The 23,555-nt window shown below is 35.5% G+C and overlaps 1 protein-coding gene across 1 annotated transcript; it reads left to right on the top strand.

Moving 5' to 3' along the window:
- The first annotated feature begins 22,309 nt into the window (after positions 1-22,309).
- On the top strand, positions 22,310-23,323 carry LOC127094118 (uncharacterized). The gene has a single exon (XM_051032984.1). The coding sequence runs from the start codon at positions 22,310-22,312 to the stop codon at positions 23,321-23,323; it is 1,014 nt and encodes a 337-aa protein (XP_050888941.1).
- Positions 23,324-23,555: the final 232 nt, after the last annotated feature.

Raw genomic sequence — 23,555 nt, 5'->3', positions numbered from 1 at the left:
TTGATCTTCTTCTTCAATTCCTTATCTTTTACTTTAGCATTATTCATCTTTTTCTTTCCTTGATTTAAGTTTTGATGCAGGAAAGAGATTAAATTATTTGCTCTTGGATTCATTTCTTCATCATACCAAACAAAATGATTACAACTCTTATATTTTTGCAGTTAACAACATTACTGAAGAAAATGTAGGATTTTTTGAATTATAAAAAAACAACAGTGAATGGAAAACTTAAATCTATCAGTGCAAGTGCGGTGAAAATGAGAGATGAATTTTTCTAGGGTTTATGATTTCCCAACGAGGATGATGATGGATGGAGGAAGCTCTTCGTCATTTCATTAATAATAAAATAATTATTTTAAATATAATTAATAAATATAAAATGATTTTTTAGTTGATGTGACAAACATTGCGTATTGTAATGTCACATACACAATGTCATGTCAGAGTCACGTTATAAATTAAAGTGTCAATTATAGAAAATAGAAAGGGGACAATAAATACCTAGAAAATGTTAAATAAATGAACCAAAAGACTATATTTTTAAAGAAGACGGAAAAATTTAAAAATATCAAAATAGGGAGACTAAAAATATCTTTATCTCATCTTATCTATCATTTCTCTTTCATAAAATAAACAAAAATACACTATAGCTTGAATTTAGTTTTATGTGTCTTATGACATTATTACAGTGAAATGAGGTACAAAACACATCATCTACATTTACTTGCTATTAATGGTGGCAAAACAGACCCAACTTATACGGCATGTCAGTTTTGTTAACAATTTTTGCAAAAAAATCAATGATTTATATTCACATTCTCTAATATATCTGTGCCGTTCCATCCTATATTTTTTGTGGATCCAGATATTAACATAAGTTTTTGTCATTTTGGACTAAAAGAATATTGTGCTCGAGAGCCCGTCCCGCTCCGCCTCACCTCATTTTGTTGTGGGACAAATCAAAGTTATAAGCTCATGCCTTACATAATACCCACTCCGCCCCATTTCTAAACGGGACAAGCATTTCTATTTGCAACACCTGATTCTCTTAAACAATTGACAAACAAATATGTTAATTTTTAGTAAATTATTTTTGTAAAAATATTTTAATAAAATTTCAATAAAAATAAGTTGAACAATAACTCTAGTGTAAAATCACTTTAAAATTCAAAAACTATAAATAACAATTTCAAATCATTAACAACTTTTAAAGTAAAATGAATTCTACTAGTTAAAATATCAAAATTAAATTTTCACTCAAAAATTAATTTGAATGTTAAAAATGTGAAACAAACATAGAGCAAACAGAGCAAACAGATGCTTTTTTAGAATTATTGTTGTGACTCTCGAAATTGGAGAAAGTAATAGTATGAATGAAATGGAATGGTCCCCTTCAAAAGTAAAAGTGGTCACTTTATGCTAACCTAATATACTTGGAAACATGAATTAATACACATAGTATAGCTGCATAACTCATCATAGATTACCATCACATTACCTTAAAATCAATGTGGCTGTGGATCTGTTTTTCAATCAAGATGTCATCTCTAGTAAATATAAGGCAACAAAATTGATTGGCTAGTACTTTATATATATATAGAATTGAGTAGAAAGAAAGAAAAAAATGAAACTAATATATACTTTTATACTTTGTACAACAAATTGGCCCCTCCATAGTATTATGTCTCTCTTTCTATTTTTTACTTTCAGTGGTCCAAAAGTGTAAACAAAAATAATTTTTTAAAAAATAAAATAAAAAAATTCTTCATGCTAAAAAATAACAAAAAATTATACTCGAAATAATTTAGTTGGTAGAAAGTTGACTAATACTTACAATCCTGATTGTCAAAATCTCGATCTAGATTTTAAAATCTTAAGATTTTACGATCTCATTCACCCTCAACGATCCGGATCTTAAGTAGAATATTGTGTTGTAACCAAATTGCGGAAAAAAGTTCGTATCATTGATTTTGTGGTATTATTTCTAGTTTCGATGATCGACCGCTTTTGACCACTAACAATAAAAGATGAGAAGGACGATTAGATTCAGAGGCGCAACAATTTTAGTTCCACGGGAATAATTACGTTCTTTTTGAAATTATGAAATTTTAGATTTAGGGTTTTGAGAATAAACATCTCACTTATATGGTTTGTTTTAACTAATTGACTTATGATAATCCTAAGTGTCTAACAAATGTTCCATGTGGTAGTAATAAAGCATAAAAACTCAATCATACATTTTTAAAGAATATGAAAAAGAGTCATTTTCTCACGAATACACTTGTCCGCTAACATATATCATGTAAAAATATTTTAAATATATAATATTATTTTTTCATTTTAGTAGGATCTTACGATTTTTGTTGCGATCCTATGTTGTTATCCTTCTCGATCTTATAAAAATAATTGAGTATGATCTTTCAATCTTAACTATGATTTTTATATTTTACGATCTTGATATTCTCTTCCGATCTTATGTAAGATCTCGATTTTAACAACCTTGCTTATAATAATATGCTTTCAACGTGAGAATAAATTATTCGACAATATGTTTGCTAAAGCAGTGGTCTTGGTATATGCTTCAACTTGGAATGAACTATGAAATTAAAAGAAAAATTATTAAAAAAGAATCACATTAGAATTCAAAATTCAAGTCCAAAATAAAAATTGCAATTGTCATTGATAAAAGGAGGCAAAAAGAACAAAGTTAACATCCTTTTGTCAGCAATGAAGCAAAGGACAGAACAAAAACCAAACATATCACTAACCAAAGGCTGTTTTTTTCATCTTTATTGAGAAAATAATGAAAGGAGAATGGAATGGAATGGGTTTGATAGAGATTTGTGTTAAAAAAAAACAGTAAATGACGTAAGCTTCCATGCACGCTTATTTCACCACAGCTTTTACCAACATTAAGAAGAATAATGCTGGTAATTCTAAAACTTGTTTGGTTTTGATTTTCAAATATTGATAATTGATAATGATAATTCATACGACAAGAAGGAACCACATTACTCACATTTCACTCTCAATGCCTATAACATCTCTCACATTTTGTTATCAAAAGTGTCAGAGAGGACACTGATTCCTTGAAATCCTCGTTTGCCTATTCAAACCAAAGTTGTCTATTTTTGTTGATGTCGTCATGGAATCAACTAAAGGAAACTCATTTATTGTAACACTGTTTTTTAATCTGTGTAATCTAGTGGTGAAATGAATCTAGCTACAGAATTTCAAATAGTTTTGGGGTAGAAAATCAACTTCAATCTTCTAAATATGGGTTGAAATTATGTGATGTTATGGGCAAGGGTGTGTGACACAAGGTAGATAGATAGATTCTTGATTATGAGGTTCTATAGTACTATGTCGTTTGATTGAATTGGTTTTTTGCATTTGTAGGAGGATCTATCATCGCTAGTTTACTGTTATTATTTATGTATAATGTGTGTTCGTGTCTATATCGATGTCAGATACCAGCATCGATCAAAACTTTAATGTTAACATTCAAATTTTTAGATAAAAGATGTCTTGGGACGTAACTGTCATATTAAAAGAATTCTTATTCTAAACCGATCAAAGAACTAATAAAAAAGGTCTCACATCATATCCAAAATTCAAATAATGGATCTATATTCATCGCTTTGATATCATTTACTATCTCATATTCTAAACTGAAGTATATACACATCATCCAACTTTCATAAATAAAATATCTCAAATAAATAAAATGATATGATTTAACTTGACTTTGACTCTCATTGGTACTTAATTTTTTTATTTTTTTTATTTAGACTTTGAAGTGCTAGTTTTACAAATCAACTTCCTCTCTATTGTATCGGAATTTTATTTCGTCGACTTAAGATTTCATATAAGTGTTTCACCATCATCTCTGTTTTTAATAGATACTTTTTAGAACGTTTTATATTTTAACATGGTTTCCTTCTTAAAATCCTGACATTACAATATGATTCACGTCAATTCAAAAATATAAAGTATATGTTTGTTATTATGAACATTTCTAGAAAATATTTTAAAAACATAAATTTGAAAAATTAAAATGATTAAATTTATTTAATATAACCCATCAATCATGCATAAGTTCTAACATGCTTCAACAAAATCACAACAAAATAAATTTAACGTTAATTGATGCATAGGATGGTGAGTATATTCTCTCGAATCATAAAACTTTAGCATAATTCAAATGAAATGACATAATTGCAAGTGACAAAACGGACTTGAATTTTCCACCTTATTTTTGTTAGATTTTTCCATATGCGTATTTAAATGGGACAAACATGATCGTTTCATATTTAAAGGCTCAGCCTTTCCGTTTAGTCTGTCATTTTCAACAAGTAAACAAAATTTTTGTTTTATTCCTTTTACTTTGTTCCATTCTAGTTTTTAGTGAATTTTAGTGGAGGCTATTGTATAAATTATAAAAACATAAAATTTGTCACATTTAATCATATTTAAATAGAGCTTTGTTAAATTTTTGTCATTGTTAATTATTTTGTTAAAATTAAACCTCGTTAATTTATACAGAATCTTCAAAAACATATACTAGTCTGAATAATGAGTGCTTGTTTTTGTCTTTCTTCATGATTGAGTTTTTTCTTATGGCCCAATAGCCAATATTTATGTCTCCCTTTCGGGTGTAGCTGTACAATGATTTATACAAAATGACAATGCAATATTCTCTTTTCTTTTCTTTTTCTCAATACATATTCAGTTATGCAACTAAATTCGTACCTATGGCGATTCTCTTTATGTTAGATATGAGAATTTTAGATTTTGAGCAAGTTTTTTCAATTAAATATTAATGATAAGGGGAGACAGATTTGAGAAGTCAATATTTAATCTCAATCTAATAATGATTGTTTAAATATAAAACATTAAATATAAAACATTTGTACTTATTTGGATCTCAAATTCCTTATTATTATTTTAACATTCTCAATATAATTAAACAACATAATATTTAGAGAGATCTACTACTATTGTCATGGAAAGGGAGTATAAATGACTTTTTTCTTTTTAATAAAAAAGTGAAAATATATTAATACTAAGTATAAGACATCTCTAGATTAAAAGAAGATAACACTGGTAATAACTTGAGAAAGAAGATGTCTCAATTTATAACAAATTCGCGTATCTGAATTTATACTAAATCCGCGTTCATGTGTTTATTATTATTGGATAAAAGTGTAATAGCAGGTTTTCATTAACCTCTCTGTTGGAATAAGACATCCTAAGATTGATGAACAATGATGGAATTAAATCAACTTTAGTGGTAATCGGTTATACTAAAATGGTTAATCGATTACACCTGTGAAAATCCACATTTCTGCTACTTGATTGAACCTCAGGCCTTGCTGTAATGAGTTACCTACTCGCGTTAACCAATTACCACACTTGAATTACTTTAAAAACATTAACATACCACCTTAATTCAAGTGTTGCAAGTATATCATGCTGAATCTCATCTTCAACCTCTTGAACACATCATTTGTGGCTCCCTTTGTCAACAAATCAACAACTTCGTCCTCACTCCTGCAATATCCCAATCGTAACCTTCCTTCACTAACAAGTTCCCTCAAATAGTGAAATCTCATCTTAATATGCTTGCTCCTCCCATTTGCAATTGAGTACTTAGCAAGATTAATCGTGGAAACATTGTCAACTAAGAGTGTGACAACCTCACCCTCACTGTTGCACAGCTCCTCCAATAGATTCATAAGCCACACGACTTGGCACACACAAAAGGAAGCGACAATGTACTCGGCCTAACAAGATGAGAGTGCAATTACTGGTTCCTTCTTTAAACACCATGAGATTGGTGTCACACCTAACATAAAGATGTATCCATCTACATACTTTCGATCATCTTTATCTCTGCACCAATTAGAATCGGTAAAACCGAGAAAATTGCATTTTCTTCCCATATCTGCTGCGGGAAAGAGAATTATGCAGCCAACAAAACCTTTGACATAGCGTAGGATCCTCTTGACTGCTGCCAAGTGAGACACCTTCGATCTCCCCATGAATCTACTCACAATATCGTCATTAAATGCCAAATTCGATTGCATATTGCACACGTAACGCAAGGATCCAATCAACCTCCTATATTGAGTTGGATCAACATCTTGCTCATCCTCATTCTTAGACAAGTGCAACCTTGGTTCAACTGTAGAAATGGTAGCATTGCAATGCTCCATTTCAAACTTCTTCAATATCTTAAGAGTATACCTTCTTTGGTGCATTTTGGACTTGTAGAACTCAATTCCAAGGAAGTATGTCATGAGGCCAAGGTCAGTCATCTCGTATTCTTCCATAGGTTCACTCTTGAACTTTGAAATATACTTTTCGTTGTTGATCGTGATCAATAAGTTGTCTACATATAGACAAAGGATAATTACTCATTTACTCGTATTCGTCTTCACATACACTATGTGCTAGGATACACACTTCTTGAAGCCAACATCCTTTAGGAAACCATCAATTCTTTTATTCCAAGCTCTTGGAGCTTGCTTCAAACCATATAATGCTTTCTTTAACTTGTAGAACTTCAACTCTTGGTCTCTCACAACAAAACCAGGGAGTTGTCCTACACATACTTTCTCTTCAAGCGGTCCATTAAAAAACACAAATTTAACGTCCATTTGGTAGATAGGCCAATTTTGGTTATTAGTAATACCAACAACAAGCCTAATGGTTTCAATCCTAGCAACCGATGCAAAAACCTCCTCAAAGTCTATGCCTTCTTTTTGTAAAAATACTTTAGCAACCAATCAAGCCTTATGCTTGATTATCTCACCCTTATGATTTACTTTCACTTTGAACACCCACTTCACACCAATTGGCTTCTTTCCTTTTGGTAGATCAACTAACTCCCAAGTATTGTTCTTCTCAATGGATTCTAGCTCCTCCTTCATAACACAAATCCACTTTGGATCACTCAAGGTCTCTTCCATATTAACGGGTTCGGATTCGGCCATAAGTGTAAAATGGACGAAATCAACATCATCATTGACTTCGTTGTCTCAGAACAACTCACAATCTCAAAGCCTATGAGGAAAACCCCTTTGCCTTGTTGACCTTCTGACATTTTCTTCATTTTGGGCTTCGACTACATGCTGCTCTGGTCTTCCACTTTCCTCAGAATTGGAAATTTCGAAGTTGTAACCAGTTACAACTTTCTGGTAACTGGTTACAGTCTGCATGTAACTGGTTAACGTCTGCTGGTAATCAGTTAGACCCTACTGCACTTGCTTCAATTCATCGATTACAATGTCCCGAATGATCACGATCCTGCTGTTTACAAGATCAAACAGTTTGTAACCATCGGTAGAGTGATATCCAACAAGTATCATCACTTCTCCCTTGTCATCCAACTTCTTCTAAGTTGACCCGGAACATGTCGGTATGCAATAGAACCAAAGACTCTCAAATGGTTCAGATTCGGTTTGAATCCCGACCATGCTTCCTCCGATGTTACATTTTCAAACTTCTTTGTAGGGCACCTATTCAACAAATAGGCAGTTGTGGATACTGCTTATCCCCATAACTCATTCGACAAGATCTTCCCTTTCAACATGCTTCTCATCATCTTCATGATCGATCAATTATTCCTTTCAGCCACACCGTTTTGCTGCAGTGTATAGAGTGGTACTACCTCATGTACAATCCCTTCTTGATCACAAAACTTCCCAAAGTCATTTGAGACATATTCACCTCCACCGTTCATTTTGAGCACTTTTAGTTTTTGATCATTTTTCCTCCCAACCATGGGCTTGAACTTCTTAAACACTTCAAGCTGACGTTTGTGAGTTTGTAACCTCACCACCTTTGCCCTGTCATCCCCTACGTAGGCCTTCTCTAAGATATCCCACGCTTGCTTTGATGATTCACAATCACTAACTTTCACAAAGTTGTCACCATCAACACATCGATGAATCAAGAACAATGCTTTAAAGTCTTTCTTCTTATCTTCCTTATGTGTTGCTTGTTGCGTATCTGTTGCATTATGAACAAGAGGACTAATACCATTCTTGATTACTTCAATAACATCTTAGTAGCCAAACAACACCTCCATTTTCTTGCACCATTTTTCGTAATTCTTCGCATAAAGGATAAGTAGGTTTGCATGGATTCTTTCATTTGAAACATAATTCATATTGCACACTCGGTGTTTGTGGATTTGAACCAGGCTCTTGATGATAAATATTGGAACAAGACACCACAAGATTGGTGAACAATGGTAGATAAACTTTGGATATGAAGAGTGAAAGAGGAGAATTGAGAGAGAGAGAGAGAGAATTGAGGGTGAGAGATTATTATTGCATTAACCAAGGATGGGTGTGCATCATAAACACTTATATATGAGATACAATTGGGAACTGAATTGACCTAGTAAAATAATAGAAAAAATAAAATATTATGCTTATAACGGGTTACACCAAAGTGGGCAATCAGTTACACCTAACACTGAATTAAATTGGAATTAAATCAGCTTCAGTGGTAACCGGTTACACCAAAATGGTTAATCGATTACATATGCGAAAACTCCATATTTCTGCTACTTGATTGAACCTCATGCCTTTCTGTAACTGGTTACCTACATGCATTAACTAGTTATAACACTTGAATTACTTGAAAAACATCAACACTCTCATACAATTAAAGGATGTGCTCACTCATAATTTGTTAACACCTTAAGTAAACTTTGTTATTGTATTTCAGTCCTAATCACAATGATAATTTGATGTATTTTAATAAAAGATCAAAGTTACATTATTTCTTATGGGATATGAAGGAGTTCCTCTTTTTTTTAAGTGACTAAACACACTCAAGTCATTAAATTAAATTGACTTTGTATTTTACGACATCTCAAACACAAATCAATATGTTGAGAAAATTGTAACAATAATAGTGAATTTGTTAATAGTTTCAAACACAAAAACTTTTGTTGAAATTTAACTTTAATATTAAATTCATCTAGAGTGAAAATATATGGAAAAAATAACAATGAAAATCAATATAAATGATCTCAAACAATCCTCTAAATAATATAAGCAAATCCAAAACAAGAAAAATGAAGATAAAAGACAAGGAAACTTATTTATCCAATTTGATCAAATTGATCTATTCTGGAGGAGAGAACAATTATCCAATTTAACATACTTTCAGGAATTGTTACAAGAGATAACAAAAGAATTACAAGAAAAAGTTACTCAGATTTCCAAGAACAACCTTATTTTCTACCCAAATATTTCCCAAATTCTTCAAAACTCTATATATGAACCACACAAACATAAAGTATTTATAAATGTTTTTTTAGTTCTCTTAGAGACCTCAAAATATTTCTCAAATTCAAAGAGCACAGTCATATAAATTTGTACCATTGTCTCTCTAAGTTTTCAATATGATTCCCAACTCTTATCTTTATCATCAGTTATGAACTTCAGAAGATTGTAAAGAGATAAATGATAAAGATAATTATTTATAAATGTTGAAACCAAACAGATTCATAACAAGTTCAAAACATGATCCATTAACAAACTAATTCCTGAACTAAAATTACCAAGCCCGATACTTACGACTCTGGTGTCCTCCATCAACTTTTCTGCTGCTTTTTTACTTTATGCAATTTTGATTTCTGACAGACTTAAAATATGTTTTCCTTCCCTCATCACTTGTGGTTTTATTGATAAGTGACTCCAAACACAAGAGAAGGGTGAATTGTGATATTTAGAAATCGTAAATATTTTAAAAACTGTTTATTAGAAATCCGTTTATATTAGTCCAACATAGATAAAATAATGGATAAGAAGGATAAGAATGAATTAGAGAGGAAATAAAAATAAATGATAAAAAGTAAAGAGATCGAGTTAGAGATGTTGCACCAGAGATTTATAAAGGTTCAGCTTGCCACTTTGCATATTCATGTTCCAAAGAGTTTTCTCTTGACAGTATCACTGATAATAAGTCTTGAGCTTTTAAACATATGCATATGAACCTACTTACAACAAATAAAATATTTTACACAGGTTGGTCCTCAAACGAAACAGAGCTTTTGATAGGCTAAGCTGACTAACCAAATAAATATTTTAACTAGCTGATCTAAATGATCAAACATATATTTTCACAGGCTAATCTTGATAAGATAAGAATTATCTCAAAAAGGAAATGATCCATTTTGAACATTCTAATTAATTAACTCTAGTTGTTAATCGATTAGACAAGTCAAATATGAAAATACTTTTGAATTACGCCATCATTAATGGATTAAAGGCTTTCTTAATTAATTTTGAAATATCAAAATGAGTTAATTGACTAACCTAATGTGATAATCAATTAACTAGTATAAAAGTCACTCATAGTTGATTAAACAAGTTAGTATTAAATTAGGTATGCGTATAAAATGTTTTCCGGTATTATATCAAATAAGAGAGGCTTCAAAACATATATATATATATATATATATATATATATATATATATATATATATATATATATATATATATATATATATATATTATATATATATATATATATATATATATATATATATATATATGTATGTATGTGTGTGTGTGAGAGAGAGTGTGATATATATTTTGCACAACAACTACCAACGACATGTGGTTGTTTTTGTAACCAAAGTATTTGAGCACAACAACTACCAACGACAATATATTTTGCTTTTGCAATGCTGAGAGCCACACTTTCTTGTTGATCAGACACCGTTTTATGCTATGTATTTTGTCACTTATTCGGCGAAAATCCTTGTAACTTGTATTACTTTGTCTGAAATAATGTTCTGTTGAGTCTATGTTTTTAACAAATAGCTGATTTTACCGTTTCATCATTATTACTGTAATTTCTATTTTCTGTCGCATTTTATGCTTTGGGTGTGTGCATTTTCTGCATTTCAGGTTCAAGTAGGTACTCAAGCAGGATCGAAGGTAGAAACTAAGGAGAAGCAAACAAAATTAGGAAGAGATTTGCATATTTTAGTTGGCCTGCTACGGCCACCTGTAGCACCTGCTACGGGTCGTAGTAGAGGGCCTGGCACAAGGAGCAACCATCCACTGAAACAGTGGTCTACTACGGCCACCTGTAGCACCTTCTACGATTCGTAGAAGGGGATCTGACACCAGACTTCTAAAACAGTGTCCTGCTACGGCCACCCGTAGCATAGGCTACGGACCGGAGCATGCATGCATGGAAAAAGTCTAATTTTGACTTTTCTACATCATTCTTAAGTGAGGGGAAGTTTGGTCAATTGTAAGACTGATGTGATGGACTTTTGTGGATCTGTTTGAAGAAAGAAGGACTTTTCTATAAGAGGGAAAATTTTCAGAGAAGAAAGGGACCTTGGGATAGAACAAGAATGGAGACAATTCAAAATTAGAGAAATCAAGGTTTTGGGAGAAACGCGATCTTTCATGAGCGGAAGCAATTGAAGATCAAGGTTCATCTGAATATTTGTAATGTCTCCGTTTTATATTTTGATTTTATTGAATATTATGAGTAGCTAAACCCCCAAATAATAAGGGTTGTCCCTGATTTGAATCTGTAATGACTTTGAGTTTACATTTGCAATGACAATGTTGTTTTTCAGAATTACTATAATCTTTTGATGTGTTTAATGCTTTCTCTTTTGGAACAATTTTTGAGATTGTTGTATGCTTATCAATTAGGCTGGACCACCATTGATAATGCTTTCATAAGATTATTCTGCAGTAGATATCACCTAGGACAAGGGATACCATGTATGAACCAGATTATTCTCGATATATTAAGGCTTAATTTCACCAGAAATTTTCTATGGACATAGAGATTAGGGCTGAATGATTAAAGGTTTTCTCACCAAGGCCTTGAGAAAAAATACCCTTGAGAACTAGTAGTAATTAATTGATATTTGTTGATGCAATAGTTGTAACACCCTGATAATAATATGTATTTATTTAAATTAAATTAATAATATGTTTATTAATTTAATTAGAATATTTGAATTATTATTATTATTTTGGAATAATAATTATGGGAATAATTATTTATTGGAATATATAAGTTGGAATAATAAAAAGTCCCAATTTTTGGAAAAAGGGTTTTCACGTGAAAAGGAAAAAGAGAAGCGGCTGAAAGAGAGAAAGGGCAAAAGGCAGAGCAAGAGAAGAGGAGGAGCTTGAAGCTGCGGAATTTGCCGGATTACTCAGGTAAGGGGGGTTTATCGTTGATTAACGGGTATTATATGATAATATGTCATGGGTAGTGATAGACCTTTAATTTACCTTTGAATTGGATGAGTATGGTGAATTTGTGAAAATGATTGATGAATGGAATTGGATGATAAATCGAAGCAAATCCGTAGAAATTAGATGGAATAGTGTTAGGATTTTGTGAGATTGAACAGGATATGAAGTGTATAAGACGATAGGAGTGATTTTGTGTAAGAATTGAACCGTGGAAGGTTAGATCGAATAGAACTCGTAGCAGAAAAGCCATTGCAGATCTGAGAGTTCTGGTTTCTGGTCATACGCGTATGGCACTAGGCAATACGCGTATGAGATGTTGGTACGCGTATGGGGGGAAGCCTTACGCGTATGGGTGGAAAAGATGACATTTTGAACGTGAATTGGTCTCTGTTGGTACGCGTAATGGGAAGTTGTTACGCGTAGCGTACGCGTATGGGATAGGTGGTACGCGTATGAGTTGGGCGAGGAAATGCGCAATACGCGTAAGAGAGTAGGCATTACGCGTATGGAGTTGGCCAAGTTTGGGCAATACGCGTATGGCATGGACAGTACGCGTATGGGCAGAGTTGGGATTTTCCTGAACTGTTGTTGTGCAGTTTTTGGTTGTTTAGGCTGAGTGATGTACTTAGCTAAGATATGATGTTGTAGGGATCATTTCCCGTTGTTTTGAGTGGTATAGGTATTAGTAGAGCGGGCTAATACTGTGGTTGATTATGTGGCATGATATGATGTGCTTTTGTGATTAATTATGTTGATAATGTGTGATGGTATACATGATGATGTGAATGTATACGTTTGTGAATAGACTGTATTATGGCTTAGAGTGTGAACATGTGTCTATTCTTGATTATTGTTGATGTTGCATTGCTAGGTGATTAGCATGCATGTTGTGGCCCATTTGGGGTGGTAGCTAATTCCCATGGTGAGGAATTAGTGAGTATATCATTTGATTGTTGTTGTTGATGTTTGCATGCTAGGTGATTAGCGTGCATTTCATGGCCCATTTGGGGTGGTAGCTAATTCCCATGGTGAGGAATTAGTGAGTGAGTCACTATGTCTCAAATGAGTGGGACTAGTGAGCTTGGTAGCCGTGCCTGGATTTGGACGGTGAGGTTGAACTATATGTTCACAAATAGTCGGTACCGCATGCATAGAGTCTCATTGCATAATGAATGTATGGCATATAATATGAATGGATGTATTCCAGTATTATATGTGTATTGTGTGTTGTGTTATTGATGTTGAATATGGTTGAGAATCTACTGTTGAGTATGATATTTGAACGAATATTGCTGTTGCTGAATGCGTAGTCTGATTAGGGTGAATTAATGTGTTAATTACTTGGCATTACATATTGTTCTATAATGCTTATTATATTGATTGAGGAACTCACCCTTACGCCTATTTTTCAGGTAGCGAGAAATGAGTTGAGTAGAAGCTTATGCTTGGAGTCTAGAGTAGTTCTTATGGGTCATGCTCTGATAGATGTAACATCGGGAGGGAATGTTTTAATTAATTTGATATTGGTGGTTGAATGATTTACATGTATTGTGTTACATGTTTTACATTGATGTTGGATTTTATTCCGCTGCGAAATTATGCAAAAGAACCTTATTTTGATTAAATAAATGAGCATGACAGGACATGTTGATAATTTTTGTGAAATGATTGTGTGACACCCTTCGGGGCATAATTACTCTGATGAATATATATATTGTTATTTTAATTATAATAATTTGGGGTATTTAGAAGGGTGTTACATTAGTGGTATCAGAGCATAGTCGGTCGAGTCGAGTCGTAAATTTTCTGTTTCCCCTGTACGGTATAGGTGTTGTGTAACCCTATCAGTACTTATTGTTTTAGCTTGTTGGGTTTTCAGAATAGAGATGGCTGGAAGAGGTAGAGATGATGCTGCAATTGCTGAGGCTCTGGGTATGCTAGCTGGAGTACTTGGAGGAAATCCGAATGTTGTGGGAATGGGAGCTGCTCGTCAACTGAGTGAGTTCCAGAAGAACAATCCTCCAATGTTCAAAGGAGCATACGATCCAGATGGTGCTCAGAAGTGGTTGAAGGAGATAGAGAGGATCTTTAGAGTAACTGAGTGTACTGAGAATCAGAAGGTCAGGTTCGGTACACATATGCTGTCAGAAGAAGCTGATGATTGGTGGGTTGCTACCCGCACTGAGTTGGAAACTGCTGGAAATGCTGAGATTTCCTGGGCGGTGTTCAGAGAGAGATTCCTGAGGAAGTATTTTCCCGAGGATGTCAGAGGAAAGAAGGAGATAGAGTTTTTGGAATTGAAACAGGGTAACAGGTCTGTAACTGAGTATGCTGCTAAGTTCACAGAGCTGTCAAAGTATTATACTCCCTATGCTGAGGCTGCTGGGGAATTTTCCAAGTGTGTGAAGTTTGAGAACGGGTTGCGTCCCGAGATCAAGCAGGCGATTGGATATCAGAGGATTAGAGTGTTTTCTGATTTAGTTGACTGTTGCAGGATTTTCGAACAGGATTCCAAGGCTAGAGCTGAGAGCTATCAGCAGAGAGTTGATAGGAAAGGCAAGAATCAGACTGATCGTGGAAAACCGTATGCAGCTGGCAAGGGTTTTCAGAGACAGAGTGGGATGAAGAGGCCTAGTGGGGGAGACTCTAGTGCTCCTGCTAAGTGTTACAGATGTGGTCAGGCTGGACATCGTATCCATGAGTGTACCAGTAACGAGAAGAAGTGTTTCAAATGTGGAAAAGGTGGTCATTTAGCTGCAGATTGCCGGTTGAAGACTGTGACTTGTTTCAACTGTGGAGAGTTGGGTCATATCAGTCCACAGTGTCCTAAGCCGAAGAAAGAGAATCAGTCAGGAGGCAAGGTTTTTGCTTTATCAGGTTCTGAGACTTTTGCAGATGAGCGTTTGATCCGAGGTACGTGTTATATTAATGGCTTTCCTCTTGTAGCTATTATTGACACAGGCGCTACTCATTCTTTTATATCTTTGGATTGTGCTGTGAAGCTTAAGTTAGAAATATCTGAGATGTTTGGAAGTATGGTGATTGATACTCCTGCGAAGGGTTCAGTAACTACTACTTCAGTTTGTCTAAGTTGTCCCTTGAGTATTTTTGGTAGAGACTTTGGGATAGACCTTGTGTGTCTTCCACTGGTACAGGTTGATGTTATTCTGGGTATGAACTGGTTGGTGTTTAACCGAGTTTCTATCAACTGTTTTGATAAGACAGTGATATTCCCTGAGATTGAGGAAGGAAAGAGTTTGTTCCTATCAGCAAGGCAGGTGAATGAAGAAGTAGCAGATGGGGCGGAGTTGTTTATGCTGTTAGCAACCTTGGAGGCTAAAGATAAACTGGTGATTGGCGACCTAGCTGTAGTGTGTGATTTTCCTGATGTGTTTCCGGAAGAGGTGAACGAATTGCCACCAGAGCGTGAAGTTGAGTTCTCGATTGATTTGGTACTTGGTACTAGACCGATATCGATGGCTCCTTATCGTATGTCTGCTGTTGAGTTAGCTGAATTGAAGAGTCAGCTGGAAGACCTGTTGGATAAGAAATTTATTCGTCCGAGTGTGTCACCGTGGGGTGCACCAGTGTTGTTGGTTAAGAAGAAAGAAGGTACTATGAGATTGTGTGTGGACTACAGGCAACTGAATAAAGTGACGATCAAGAATCGGTATCCTTTGCCGAGGATTGATGATTTGATGGATCAGTTGGTTGGTGCAAGTGTGTTCAGCAAGATAGATTTGAGATCTGGGTATCATCAGATACGTGTGAAAACTGAAGATATTCAGAAGACTGCTTTCAGAACAAGGTATGGACATTATGAGTATTCTGTAATGCCTTTCGGTGTGACTAATGCACCTGGAGTATTTATGGAGTATATGAATAGGATTTTTCATCCGTATCTAGATCAGTTTGTTGTGGTGTTTATTGATGACATTTTGGTGTATTCGAAATCTGAAGAAGAACATGCTGAGCATTTGAGAGTGGTTTTAGAAGTTCTCCGAGAAAAGAGGTTATTCGCTAAACTGTCCAAATGTGAATTTTGGTTAGAAGAGGTGAGTTTTCTTGGTCATGTGATTTCAAGAGGTGGTGTTGCTGTTGATCCTTCTAAGATAGAAGCGGTATCTAAGTGGGAAGCTCCGAAGTCTGTTGCTGAGATTCGAAGTTTCCTTGGGTTGGCTGGTTATTATAGGAAGTTCATTGAGGGATTTTCTAAGTTGGCGTTACCGTTGACGATGTTGACTAGAAAGGGGCAAGCGTTTGTTTGGGATTCGAAATGTGAAGAAGGTTTTCAAGAATTAAAGAGAAGGTTGACTACTGCTCCTATTCTGATATTACCGAATTCGTCGGAACTATTTGAGGTTTACTGTGATGCTTCATTGTTGGGTTTAGGTGGGGTGTTGATGCAGAATAAGCAGGTTATAGCTTATGCTTCGAGACAGCTGAGGGTTCATGAGAGGAACTATCCGACACATGATTTAGAGTTGGCAGCTGTGGTATTTGTTCTGAAGTTGTGGAGGCATTATTTGTATGGATCAAGATTTGAAGTTTTCAGTGACCATAAAAGTTTGAAGTATTTGTTTGATCAGAAAGAGCTGAATATGAGACAGAGAAGATGGTTAGAATTTCTGAAAGATTATGATTTTGGTTTGAATTATCATCCGGGTAAAGCAAATGTAGTAGCTGATGCATTGAGTCGGAAATCATTGCATATGTCTATGTTAATGGTTAAGGAATTGGATTTAATTGAGCAGTTTAGAGACTTGAGTTTGGTGTGTGAGAGTACTCACAATAGTGTTAAATTGGGAATGCTGAAGTTAACAAGTGGTATTCTGGATGAGATCAGAGAGGGTCAGAAATCCGATATGCTTTTGGTTGATAAGTTGACTTTAGTGAATCAAGGTCAAGGTGGTGAATTCAGAGTCGATGAGAATGGTGTTTTGAAGTTTGGTAGTCGGGTGTGTATTCCGGATGTTACTGAGCTTAAGGAGAGTATTCTTGAAGAAGGACATCGTAGTGGTTTGAGTATTCATCCTGGAGCTACGAAAATGTATCATGATTTGAAAAAGTTGTTTTGGTGGCCGGGAATGAAGAAAGAAATTGCGAGTTTTGTTTATTCCTGTTTGACTTGTCAGAAGTCAAAGATTGAGCATCAGAAGCCGTCTGGGCTAATGCAACCGTTGGCTATTCCAGAGTGGAAGTGGGATAGTATCAGTATGGATTTTGTTTCTGGGTTGCCAAGGACGAGTAAGAATTTTGAGGCTATTTGGGTGATTGTGGATAGATTGACGAAGTCGGCTCATTTCATTCCGATCAGAATGGATTATCCGTTAGAGAGATTAGCCGAGTTGTATATTGAGAAGATTGTAAGTTTGCATGGTATTCCGTCGAGCATTGTTTCGGACAGAGATCCTAGATTTACATCGAAGTTTTGGGAAGGGTTGCAGAAGGCTTTGGGAACTAAGCTGAGATTGAGTTCTGCATATCATCCGCAGACTGATGGTCAGACTGAGAGGACGATTCAGTCATTAGAGGATCTTTTGAGAGCTTGTGTTTTGGAGAAGGGAGGTGCTTGGGACTGTTATTTGCCTTTGATTGAGTTTACCTACAACAATAGTTTTCATTCGAGCATTGGTATGGCACCGTTTGAAGCTTTGTATGGTAGGAGATGTCGGACACCTCTATGTTGGTATGAGTCCGGTGAGAGTGCGGTGGTTGGACCGGAGATTGTTCAACAGACTACGGAAAAGATTAAGATGATTCAGGAGAAGATGAGAATTGCTCAGAGTCGTCAGAAGAGTTATCATGATAAGAGGAGGAAGTCACTTGAGTTCCAAGAGGGAGATCATGTGTTTCTTCGTGTTACTCCGATAACTGGTGTTGGTCGAGCTTTGAAGTCGAAGAAGTTGACACCTCGATTTATTGGTCCTTATCAGATTTTGGAGAGGATAGGAGAGGTAGCCTATCGTATCGCTTTACCGCCGTCGCTTGCGAATTTGCATGATGTTTTTCATGTGTCTCAGTTGAGGAGATACATTCATGATCCGTCGCATGTTGTCCAAGTAGATGATGTACAGGTGAGAGATAACCTGACTGTTGAAACATCACCTATGCGGATCGAGGATCGAGAGTTGAAGCAGTTGCGGGGTAAAGAGATTGCCTTAGTGAAGGTAGCTTGGGGAGGACCAGCAGGTGGCAATGTGACTTGGGAACTCGAGAGTCAGATGAAGGAGTCTTATCCGGAGTTGTTCGCTTGAGGTATGTTTTCGAGGACGAAAACTCTTTTAGTGGGGGGGAGTTGTAACACCCCGATAATAATATGTATTTATTTAAATTAAATTAATAATATGTTTATTAATTTAATTAGAATATTTGAATTATTATTATTATTTTGGAATAATAATTATGGGAATAATTATTTATTGGAATATATAAGTTGGAATAATAAAAAGTCCCAATTTTTGGAAAAAGGGTTTTCACGTGAAAAGGAAAAAGAGAAGCGGCTGAAAGAGAGAAAGGGCAAAAGGCAGAGCAAGAGAAGAGGAGGAGCTTGAAGCTGCGGAATTTGCCGGATTACTCAGGTAAGGGGGGTTTATCGTTGATTAACGGGTATTATATGATAATATGTCATGGGTAGTGATAGACCTTTAATTTACCTTTGAATTGGATGAGTATGGTGAATTTGTGAAAATGATTGATGAATGGAATTGGATGATAAATCGAAGCAAATCCGTAGAAATTAGATGGAATAGTGTTAGGATTTTGTGAGATTGAACAGGATATGAAGTGTATAAGACGATAGGAGTGATTTTGTGTAAGAATTGAACCGTGGAAGGTTAGATCGAATAGAACTCGTAGCAGAAAAGCCATTGCAGATCTGAGAGTTCTGGTTTCTGGTCATACGCGTATGGCACTAGGCAATACGCGTATGAGATGTTGGTACGCGTATGGGGGGAAGCCTTACGCGTATGGGTGGAAAAGATGACATTTTGAACGTGAATTGGTCTCTGTTGGTACGCGTAATGGGAAGTTGTTACGCGTAGCGTACGCGTATGGGATAGGTGGTACGCGTATGAGTTGGGCGAGGAAATGCGCAATACGCGTAAGAGAGTAGGCATTACGCGTATGGAGTTGGCCAAGTTTGGGCAATACGCGTATGGCATGGACAGTACGCGTATGGGCAGAGTTGGGATTTTCCTGAACTGTTGTTGTGCAGTTTTTGGTTGTTTAGGCTGAGTGATGTACTTAGCTAAGATATGATGTTGTAGGGATCATTTCCCGTTGTTTTGAGTGGTATAGGTATTAGTAGAGCGGGCTAATACTGTGGTTGATTATGTGGCATGATATGATGTGCTTTTGTGATTAATTATGTTGATAATGTGTGATGGTATACATGATGATGTGAATGTATACGTTTGTGAATAGACTGTATTATGGCTTAGAGTGTGAACATGTGTCTATTCTTGATTATTGTTGATGTTGCATTGCTAGGTGATTAGCATGCATGTTGTGGCCCATTTGGGGTGGTAGCTAATTCCCATGGTGAGGAATTAGTGAGTATATCATTTGATTGTTGTTGTTGATGTTTGCATGCTAGGTGATTAGCGTGCATTTCATGGCCCATTTGGGGTGGTAGCTAATTCCCATGGTGAGGAATTAGTGAGTGAGTCACTATGTCTCAAATGAGTGGGACTAGTGAGCTTGGTAGCCGTGCCTGGATTTGGACGGTGAGGTTGAACTATATGTTCACAAATAGTCGGTACCGCATGCATAGAGTCTCATTGCATAATGAATGTATGGCATATAATATGAATGGATGTATTCCAGTATTATATGTGTATTGTGTGTTGTGTTATTGATGTTGAATATGGTTGAGAATCTACTGTTGAGTATGATATTTGAACGAATATTGCTGTTGCTGAATGCGTAGTCTGATTAGGGTGAATTAATGTGTTAATTACTTGGCATTACATATTGTTCTATAATGCTTATTATATTGATTGAGGAACTCACCCTTACGCCTATTTTTCAGGTAACGAGAAATGAGTTGAGTAGAAGCTTATGCTTGGAGTCTAGAGTAGTTCTTATGGGTCATGCTCTGATAGATGTAACATCGGGAGGGAATGTTTTAATTAATTTGATATTGGTGGTTGAATGATTTACATGTATTGTGTTACATGTTTTACATTGATGTTGGATTTTATTCCGCTGCGAAATTATGCAAAAGAACCTTATTTTGATTAAATAAATGAGCATGACAGGACATGTTGATAATTTTTGTGAAATGATTGTGTGACACCCTTCGGGGCATAATTACTCTGATGAATATATATATTGTTATTTTAATTATAATAATTTGGGGTATTTAGAAGGGTGTTACAATAGTGACTCAGAGTTGTTACAGGGACAAACTACACACCTTCCCTGGCATGTTACTTTATCTTGAAAACCCTTTTACAAGATTATTTATTTTATGTGCAATTACTTTTATAAATTTGAATCTAAAACTCCCAACACAAGTTTTTGTTTAATTGAACAACAATTCTAACTAAACATTTGCGAGCAGTCCTTGGGATCGACATTCGGGGAACGTTCCCCATTATTACTATATAGGAAAAATAGTATACTTTCTATTTTTCCCATCAAGTTTTTGACACCGTTGCCGGGGACTGCCAAACTATAGAGTTTAAATTTAGTTAAATTAAAATTTTGTTGCTCTGCAACTAAAATTTTATTTTTGTCATTTAATTTATTTTCGAATTTTATCAACTAATTTGTCTCTAATATTTTATGTGAGGCAAGACCTCAGATGAATTTCCTTTAAATGTAGAAATCGAAAGAACTTTGTGTGCAAGACTCAGACAAGCTAGATTAGCAAAGCTGGAATTGGACAAAGAACAACCTACCATTCATTTAGAGCCAGATTCAGAGTCGGAAAAAGAGCCAGAAAGAGAGGCCAAAACGATAGGTGAAAATCTACCACCACCGGAAAGACTGTTAGGTGACTATGGGATGACAAATGAACTGGGCGGTAGGCTAACTATTGTAAACCAACCGGTGAATGTGCCAAAACTTCAGCTGCATCCCAACACTATTAATCAACTTGAGAGGAAACCTTTTTCGGGAAAGATAAATGAAGATGCTAACAAGAATTTACAAAGGTTTCTAACTATGAGCACCTCTCTCAAAATAGAGGGGCACACGGAAGAGACAAAGAAGCTACGGATGTTCCCGTTCACCCTATCTGAAGATGCAAAAGAATAGTTCTATTAATTACTTGTTGGGAGTATTACCACCTGGGAACAAATGGAAACCGCTTTTCTAAATGAGTATTTTCCAACTTCAAACAAAAAGAAGGAGAATCACTTGGTGATTCATACAAACGATTCAAGAGGATACTTGTTGCTTGTCATACACACAACTTGGATCAGACAGAGCAAATGCAAATGTTTGTCAATGGTCTCCGATTGAAAACTAAACAATTGATTAATACAATAGTCGGTGGTTCATCAAACTTTTCAACAGCCACAAGTATTAAAAAGATCATTGAAGCAATAACTGCAAATGAGAACTTGGAGTTATATGATAGATGTTCAAGCAAATCTGAAGGAACTATTGATCTGAAGCATGAAGCCAATAAAATAACAATCGAAGACGCAATTGCTGTAGAAGTGGAGAAGAAACTAAATGCTATGAATATTGGTACCCAACATGTAGCTCAACTTCAGCCAGTCCAGAATGTAAATTGTGAAATTTGTGCAGGACCTCATTTGACTGTATACTGTGTTGCAATTTCGCAACAAATTGAAGAGATCAGATTTCTAAAGCAGAATAACCTGTACTCTAACACTTATAATCCAGGGTGGAAGAATCATCCAAATTTTTCCTGGAAAGATCAACAAGGGAATGTTCCAAAGCAAGGTCCCATTCAATATCAGAACCAACCACAACAGTACCAACAACAACAACAACTGTACCCACAACAACATCAATAATATCAGCATCAGGCACCCAAAAAGGCCGAATGGGAACTCGCCATTGAAAAGATGGCTGCTCAAAATTCCCATTTCCAAGAGGAAACAAGAAATAATCACAGGAACATGATCGCTTCCATCAAAAATCTTGAAGTTCAGATGGGTCAGATAGTACAACAAATAACAAGTTCTCGAGTACCAGGTTCCTTTCCAAGTGAAATAGTACAAAATCCAAGAAACCATGATAATGTTAATGTTGTCACGATGAAAAGTAAGAAGGCTACTAAAGAGGAAAAAGTTATACCACCCGGAAAGCCAACTGAAGAGAAAAATAAAAAGGAGACTAAACTTGTGATTAAGTTACCATATCCTCTTAGAGAAACAAAGAAGGAACCTAGAGAGACAGACTTTGAGAAATTCATGACAATGTTCAAGAAGATAGAGAGTCATATGCCTTTTTTTGAAGCACTCGAGCGAATGCCCATGTACACAAAATTCATGGAAGAGGTAATAGCTGAAAAGAGACCAATAGTAGAGGGGTCGGTAGCCTCGAAGGAGAAATGTAGTGCAATATCACTAGATAAGAGAATTCTAAACAAACAGAAGGATCCTAGAGAGGTCACAGTCTCATGCACTATAAAAGAGAGAACTTTCAAAAAGGTACTATTTGATTATGGAGCTAGTTTGAGTCTGATGCCATTATCAATCTACCACATGCTGGGTATTGAAAATGTCAATGATACTAGGACAAATTTGAAGTCTGCAGATCACTCGATAAAGAATGCATATGGGATAGAAGAAGACGTGATGGTGACAATAGGGGAATTGAGTTTTCCTGTTGATTTTGTGATCATAGACATACCTGAAGATGAAGAGACATCTATCATTCTTGGTCGACCATTCATGCGGACAAGTCGATGCAATCTCGACATGGACCAGGGCACATTAACTTTAAAAGTTTATGACAATGAAATAACCGTGAATGTTATTAAAAACAGGAAGCTAGAGGTAGAAAAAGAACATCACTATCAAGTAGGCATGATCAGGATAAATGGGAAAAGGAAAAGTCACATACCAACATCATAAAAAGACGCAAGAAGGCCTTCTCAACTATCACTACCTCCATTAGCAACTCCGAATGAAAAAATTCCTGGTTCCATTCCAAAAGCAAAAAGAAAGAAGGAGAGGCCTTATCCTCAGGGACAAGGAATTGGCCTGGTAAAGAATGTTTATCTACATGGATAATATGGTAAACCATCGAGCCATGCGACGTTAAACAAAACGCTTCGTGGGAGGCAACCCACACTTTTACTTACTG

The sequence above is a fragment of the Lathyrus oleraceus genome, chromosome 6, assembly GCF_024323335.1.
Source record: "Lathyrus oleraceus cultivar Zhongwan6 chromosome 6, CAAS_Psat_ZW6_1.0, whole genome shotgun sequence".
Taxonomy (NCBI): domain Eukaryota; kingdom Viridiplantae; phylum Streptophyta; class Magnoliopsida; order Fabales; family Fabaceae; genus Lathyrus; species Lathyrus oleraceus.
Note: the sequence above shows the minus strand (reverse complement) of the source record. Positions and strands in the feature narration are given on the sequence as shown.